The following is a 7,509-nucleotide window of genomic DNA, read 5'->3' as shown; positions in this document are numbered from 1 at the left end:
TACCTCTCATCAAACTGAATTAAATTTCTAAAAGTACACGATTACATATCCAAAAAAATTCATGCCTTCTCTGGTGTACCTCACGGAGGCCACTTATCGCCTCTTCTGTTTAACATATACATCTGACATGAAAACGTTTTTCAAATTATGCAATCCCATTCACTTACTCTACCTGTAACTGTCTCAATCTCTAATTCGGTTTAAATTACGTTTACCAGTTAAACCTGCAATGCCATCACCCACACTCATATAATTCATGCTTAATCTTGATTAAACGGTTAATTAATCATGACATCATCCTTACTCAATATATTAAGACCTAAGGGCTTACCTGTCATTGTAATACAATTCGCACTTAGCCTAATATCACACGGACATCTATCACCATACTACATAATGACAGAAAATCCTGGATAACCATAGAGTGAGTGCAAATCCTGGTGATTTTTCAACATCAACATGAAAATTAAAGAATAATCACATAATGGGCGTAAACATGAAACAGTTTAAAAAAAGTTACCAGGAAGAGGGATTTCTGCTCCCCAGGCACTGCAGCTTTCTAGCTTATTGAACTTTCCTAGGTCCCTAGTTCAGTGCAATTGACTCATTCCTTCTTGTCAGAAGTATTAGGACTGTTGTTGCTAAAATTTCATTCCCTAGGTTTTTTTCTGTATGCTAGGTTGTTTCCATTGAGTCATTGCTTCGATTTGGAAGATGATAATGGTGGCTTTTTCTTCTTCCTCATTACATAATCTGCAGATGGGATCATCATTATACATGTCCATATAATTTCAAACATATATTTTATATTGAAATACAATTACTTATGGGACTAGGGAAGACATGCCAGGAAAGATTTTAACAAACAATGATACTTTCAAGAATTGTTTTATTTATTTTTATTGAAGGTACAAAAAAAAACTAGTTAAAACAAAGGCATCACACTTAAATCAGACTTAACAATTAATCAGACTTAAAACTGTAATGATTATTTTTTCTTTTAAAATTACTCTTCCATTTTCTCATTTTTGTCCTTTTTCTGCTTCAAAGCTGGAGCATTTGTATGAGTGATAGGAATTTCACGAGAAGGATTCTCCTTGGAGATCTGAAAACATGAATAATATGTTGTATTAATTTCATTCTTTACGTTTAAAATTGTTTAGATTTTAAACAAGACTTACCAGCTTGGGTGCATGGAGTGAAAGGACACCATCGGAGGAAAGATTCGATTTGAGAGCGTTGACATCAACGTCTTTAGGAATCCTGTATTTCCTCGTGAACTGCCTCGAGATAAAACCGTGCTCGTCCGATCGTTCTTCATGCTTCCCATCAATGACAACCATATCATTCTCAACTTTTACTTTAAGCTCTTCGGGCTTAAACTGCCAATACAGTACAGAATAAAGACTTTACAACTTACTTTTATGATTGGCGAGTATAAGAATTGTCTCTGGTACAACAACGTTGTAAAGCTATAAGTAAACTGATCTTGCCAGGGGGACACCTGGCTTTTATAAAACCCCCACCAGACCCTAGAACGTTCCCGCCCCTTCTCCCCATTTCTAGATGTTTACTAACATTCAATACTGTCATTCCGGCTTTAAATACGGTTATAAATTATTAATTGAAAATAAATTCTCAATCCACGGATTCTGTTGTGCAATGAAATACAGAAGCAATAAGTTTTTACTAAAAATATAAATACTTTAGAGATTCACACCCTTTAAAAATACATAAACAAATAATCATTATATAATACACTAGTTTTGATAAAATAACTACATATTTTAATATTTTTTGATGATATTGGGCTGCAAAATAATAGTCCTGAGTCCCATCGTCCTCCAATAGGCCCTAATAATAATAAATTAATCAATTTTTACTAGGAAATCGTGAGATGCTGTCTGGTGTGACGTAGATTTCAGAAAAAACATTTTATATATCGTGCTACGTTTCGATCTTTATTGATATCGTCTTCAGGGCCTGGGATTTACAAACTTTGTTTAAATTTAACAAATACATGTAGGATGTTGAAAAAAGTGAACTTATACAGTGCAAAATAAAAGTTATATTCAAAGTATTTCTACTCACTCAAAGTGTGTTTTCTGTGTAGTTGTGTCATTATTGTTTCGTGTTGAGAATGTCAGTGAGACATTGATGTTTTATATTTATATACGTTGAAGGGGTGGGGTAGGAAGTCGGGATAGAAAGACATTTTTGTGTAAGGAGTCGGCTTCTTTGAGGTGTATTATATGTTTTGTGTGATGCGATGATATACGTATGTTATCGATATTGAATTTGATTAATGATATTGGCGTAGTTGGGACTGAGTTTATGTGCCTGTTCTGTAATTGATTGAATTTATCTCTGTTTTAACACACATTAATCAATTTACATATTTTTATAGATGGTTTACTGCCTTTATTATGTTTGTATTTAAAAGTTATTATACATCAGTAATTTTTAACTTAGGCTAAGTAAATAATATGCAGAATCGTATTAAATGAAATAACAAATTTAAAGCCCACGCAGGTGCCCCTTATGAAGGGAAAGGTTGCTCGATGTGTCCCACATAATAGAGGCGTGTCATGCCTTGGCTCCATGCAGCGAGCGTGTAGGCATGCCACCGGACTTAAGAAGAGTTCTCGAACACGGTAGCGAGTTTCAGAGTCCCCTGTTCCGCTTTTTAGTGGAAATTGGGTTTTTTTATTGTATATAATATGTCATATGTGTTGTGTGTCTAGGTTTTACCTGAGTGCATGTATTTATTAGCGTGAATGGCGAGGGGTTAGGGTGAAATATAACGTCATCATCGCCCCTCGAACGTTGAGAGCGTATGAGTGTGTGTTCGGGGTCGATGGCGGAATATTTATAAAAGTACTCCATCAACCACAATCTAGATTAGTTTGAGTATAGGTCAGTGGAGGAATATCAAGTACTCCACCGACCAAACGGAATGAGTGTACTGTATGGATGTATTTATGTGTATGAATGTAGTGTTTGAAAGGGTAAATAGAATATAGGCTTAGTTGGGGGCTGAAATGACCGAGATGTCGGAATCCCCTGAAAAAAAATTACAAAAATCGAAAGCGCTTCCAATAAAAAATTCCGATTTGTTTAAAGCACCATTTAAAGCCTGTAAATATGGATATAACAATAACAACATTGACATTAATGAGCAGGGAAAATGTTTTTTTTTTATCCGAGGCCCGGTACATCGCTACTACGTCGAAATAATGGCAGCTAACTGTATTAACCATATATTATTTGGTAATATGATAGATGTTGAAATACATTTTTTTTTTAATAGAGAAACAAAGTTGAAAGTCGTTTTTTGCACTCTCAAAAACCCTTGAACACTGCCAAATTTGTCCTTTGTAAATATATTAAAACCGGAGATATAAAATAAAACATGAAGAGTTTTTATGTATTTTATCCCTATTTTTATTTACTTAGAATTACAAAAACTGTAATCGTTGTGGACATAGGCTGGAAGAAGATAAATTCAACTTCTCTATTTTTGTTTTATCGTCACATCCAGAGGAATTATTAATTTTCAAGGAAAACACCGGAACATAATTAAATTAATAAATGTTTTAATGGAAAGATTACGTAAGAACATTACTGTTATTAACACTTATGCGTTCTTCAATTCCAAAACGTTTGCACACCCAAAAAATTATATCACCAATATATAAAAGAAATTTCAAATACGTCTTTTACGATTTATTTTTCGCTAAAGGATATTTCGTGAAGAAATTCAGACTGAAAATCTTACTTGTGAAAATAATGTGAAAATGTGTTGATTTTTTGTATAAAAACAACGCTTATGATATAATATGATGTAAAGAAGGGATATTTTTTTTAATTTAGAAAAAATAACAACAAAACAGAAAAAATAAGGTGAGAAATAGGGAAATCAGCCAAAAATCCAAGATGAGTCTAGAAGTGAGGAGGGCGTTCTAGGCTGTTCTATGAAAGCCTGCCCCTCTATAAATACTCAGGCTGGCTTGGTCCCCTCATCAGTTGATATTGAGCAAAGCAAGCGAACACTTCTTGAATCGTTGGATTCGACCTTATAAACACCCTCAAAAAAAGTAAGTAATTAAATTTTTTGTTATAGTACTGTAATTAAATTTTTGTCTTTTTAGAAATGTCATTGCTGCCAGTTTTGTTCAACGAGCTGCTTGACACTTACCACAGGCCTGTTTATGACCTTAGCGACCAGCATTTTGGACTCGGTCTTATGGATGATGACCTGAGACCGTGCGGATTGCTACAGACTCCACTAAGGTGCGGCTACGTCCGACCTTGGAGGAACCTTTTGGCTGGCGATTCTGGCCTTTCTTCGATTGTCTCAAACAAGGATGAGTTTAAAGTCAACCTGGACGTGCAGCAGTTCAAGCCGGACGAGCTTAAGGTCAAGGTTGAGAATGACATGATTGTCGTTGATGGGAAGCACGAGGAAAGGTCGGACGAGCATGGTTTTATCTCGAGGCAGTTCACAAGGAAATACAGGATTCCAAAGGATGTAGACCTTAATGCCCTTAAATCAAATCTTTCATCGGACGGTGTTCTTTCCCTTCAAGCACCTAAGGTGAGTTAAAAACATTCTGAATTCCATGTTAATATTTTTCTTTATTTACTAATTGTAAATACATTTTTCTGTATGCAGGTTTCCAAAGAAAATGATGCTCGTGAAATTCCCATCGTTCACACGAACGCCCCAGCTGTGAAACAGAAAAAACAGAATAAAGAAAAACAGGAGAATGGAGAAAAATAATACTTACCCCTTCATAGATTAATTGTCTTTCGTTTGACTGTATTTACCTGACTGATAATTTATATTCCTACTTGTAATGGTGTAATATGTTTAATAAATGTACATATTTGTATGTTCCTAGTTTATTTAAATAAATATTTTTAAACCTTGACTTTCGTGTATGTTTTAATTTACTGTCTTTTTCTCCTTTTTATTGACATTTGAGATTCTATTTTCTTTACAACTGCTTTGCAAAGGTTTGACCCAAATTTCAATAGAAAAAAAAAATTCCTGCATTTTTGAAACATTTCTGTGCTAAGGACAAAAATTAATTTTTTTAAAACTGATATTTTTTACGGGTCAAAAACGCATTTCTTAAAAAAATAGCCATCTACTCAAACAGCCAGAAGATGGCAATAACCACATCGGTGATAAAGTCCATCAGGGCCCATCAGACATACTGGATACCAGGGCACATAGGGCAGAAGGGCAATGAAGAGATTGATTGGTCAAGGAAAGTTTAATGAGAACACCTATTGGCCCAGAACCCTTTTGGGGCAAACCAAACTGACAAAAGTTCTTCATTCAATGGAAATGTAACCCAGGACAGAGATAAAAAGTTCCTCAAAGGACCATCACAGAAACTAACGACAGAATCTAGGACTAGAATATAAGTAGAACTGCTGTCTGGACAGTGCTAACTTCAGAAGCATATATCCAGACTCACAGGCAGAAACAAGCCTGTGCAGATATTGTCAGGAAGAAGAAACTGCAAAACATGTTTTGTAGGTTAAGATTCCTACTCCTGGAAGAGGCAAAGCCCAAGTTTGAAGAATATAAAGTAGTCCAAAAGATTTGGGATCAGGTAAAAAAACTTAATAACAAAGAGCTCTAGACAACAATGGAGGTGCAGATTAGATGTACATTCATCTAGTAGTGTGCAAGATATGAAGAGGCCGACTACTTTTCTAATCTAACCTAATCTGCCTCGAACAGAATATTAATGACGGTGGCTTGTAGCTTAGCTTCACACCACTCATAATGCCAGTTTTCCCAGAACTTATTTTTGACATGAGAGGAAGTGTTAATCCAAACAAATTTTGGCCGAGGCACAATGTCCTAGAATCCACATTAATAGGACCAAGACATTCATTGTTTGGAGTTTCTCTAGGAACAGAAGGATTTCCTGGGTATGAGATTAATAGAAAATTGGCTCTGTAAGACCGACCGTGCAACCAAACAGTAGGGAATATATAGACTTTTATTAATCGCAATAAGATCAGTGGTGATATTGCTGCTTATCGAGAATATAAAAACAGAAAACTTCGGAAGTTGTTTTATAAAGGCAGTTTCTCCATTAATTGAGATCTTGAAAACATCAGAAAAAATGAAAGTCACCTTTGTGATAGATTAAAGTAATTTGTAAAATAGCTGATAAACTGACAAAAACATATGGTTGTTATTCAATAATATCAATTCAATCATAAAACTAAGATGACATCCCCATGGAGAAATAAACTATCTGTCAGGAACGAAAACAGAGCGTTGCAAATGGTTTTACAAGAAAAGATAAAAGAAAGGAAAGGAACGGTTAAAAATTGGTGTAAAAATGATTTTGAAATCGGCTGCAGTGTGGGAAGAGGAAAATATGGCAGTGTTTACATCGCGAGGGAGAAAGAGACAAAAGTGATTGTCGCTCTGAAGGAAATCAACGTGAGGGAAATCGAAAAAGAAGATCTGTTGATTCAGGCGGAGCGAGAAATCGACATCCAATCTCAACTCAAGCATCCGAACATTTTAACACTTTACACTTATTTTTTAACCGTGGATAAAATTGTCCTTGTTCTTGAATTTGCCGGGCAGGGAGAATTGTACAAGCTTATGAAGAAACAGCCTGAGTGTAGGTTCAGGGAAGGCGTGGCCGCCCGTTTCGTCTACCAGGTGGCGGATGCTCTCAATTACTGTCATTCTAAATGGGTGATACACAGGGACATCAAGCCGGAGAACATCCTCTTAGACATAAACGGAAACATCAAACTCTCAGATTTCGGATGGTCGATCCGATCGTTAAAAAAGCGTAAGACCCTCTGTGGAACGCTGGATTATATCGCTCCTGAAATAGTGGAGGACATTCCATACACAAGTAAAGTGGACAACTGGGGCTTGGGCATACTCTGCTTCGAGCTGCTGGCCGGTTACCCACCGTTCCAAAGCGAGACAGAGGAGGAGACATTGAGAAAAATTGTGGATGTAGAAATTGATTTTCCCAAAGTCATACCGTCTCCTGTGAGGGATCTCATTATGAGACTTTTAAAATACAATCCACACCAGAGGTTATCTCTTAATGAAGTAATGAGCCACAACTGGATCATGAAAAATAAACCGCTAAGTAAATAAAAAGTGATTAGTAAATAGGATAATTAATGAATAGAAAGAATTAAATAGCTACATACATTTGTATATTTTTCCCTTCCAACTCAAATCAATGTACAAATTATTTACAAAAATTTTATAAAATAATTAAACATAGCAACAAATGGCTTATAAAGTATGAAAGCGATGCTTTTAAATATATGGAAAACATTTGTGGTAAAGATTTAAAGATTGCTTAAGCGTTTCAATTATCATAATCGGTTTTCCAAAGGAAAAGATGAGGAATGTTAAAAATTGTGCTTAGACGAATAACTGACGTTAATATTAAAAGCATCTATTTAATAAAATAAATATTTTAATTAAAGCAGTTTTCC

General features: G+C 35.3%; 2 protein-coding genes and 1 pseudogene across 2 annotated transcripts; 2 read left to right on the top strand and 1 right to left on the bottom strand.

Annotated features, from left to right (window-relative positions):
- Window positions 1-987: 987 nt before the first annotated feature.
- Window positions 988-1,469, bottom strand: LOC106667576 (alpha-crystallin B chain-like). Its single transcript, XM_014395613.2, has 2 exons — window positions 1,182-1,469; window positions 988-1,105 (listed from the first exon to the last, which is right to left on the bottom strand). Exons 1-2 carry the CDS (start codon window positions 1,341-1,343, stop codon window positions 1,007-1,009), a joined length of 261 nt encoding a protein of 86 aa, XP_014251099.1. The 5' UTR covers window positions 1,344-1,469; the 3' UTR covers window positions 988-1,006.
- Window positions 1,470-3,991: 2,522 nt separating this feature from the next.
- Window positions 3,992-4,895, top strand: LOC106667575 (alpha-crystallin A chain-like). The gene is made up of 3 exons (XM_014395612.2): window positions 3,992-4,097; window positions 4,152-4,597; window positions 4,676-4,895. Exons 2-3 carry the CDS (start codon window positions 4,154-4,156, stop codon window positions 4,781-4,783), a joined length of 552 nt encoding a protein of 183 aa, XP_014251098.1. The 5' UTR covers window positions 3,992-4,097; window positions 4,152-4,153; the 3' UTR covers window positions 4,784-4,895.
- An 872-nt stretch (window positions 4,896-5,767) lies between these two features.
- On the top strand, window positions 5,768-7,332 carry LOC106669058 (annotated as a pseudogene).
- The last annotated feature ends 177 nt before the right edge of the window (window positions 7,333-7,509 follow it).

The sequence above is a fragment of the Cimex lectularius genome, unplaced genomic scaffold (assembly GCF_000648675.2).
Source record: "Cimex lectularius strain Harlan isolate CLEC.00 unplaced genomic scaffold, Clec_2.1 scaffold171, whole genome shotgun sequence".
NCBI classification, from domain to species: domain Eukaryota; kingdom Metazoa; phylum Arthropoda; class Insecta; order Hemiptera; family Cimicidae; genus Cimex; species Cimex lectularius.
Note: the sequence above shows the minus strand (reverse complement) of the source record. Positions and strands in the feature narration are given on the sequence as shown.

Excerpts from the sequence above, each read along its gene's own strand:
- LOC106667576 (XM_014395613.2), bottom strand. The coding sequence starts at position 1,343 with ATGGTTGTCATTGATGGGAAGCATGAAGAACGATCGGACGAGCACGGT. Across the intron at positions 1,106-1,181 it reads CACTCCATGCACCCAAGCTG|ATCTCCAAGGAGAATCCTTC; the intron begins GTAAGTCTTGTT and ends TCATGTTTTCAG.
- LOC106667575 (XM_014395612.2), top strand. The coding sequence starts at position 4,154 with ATGTCATTGCTGCCAGTTTTGTTCAACGAGCTGCTTGACACTTACCAC. Across the intron at positions 4,598-4,675 it reads TTTCCCTTCAAGCACCTAAG|GTTTCCAAAGAAAATGATGC; the intron begins GTGAGTTAAAAA and ends TTCTGTATGCAG.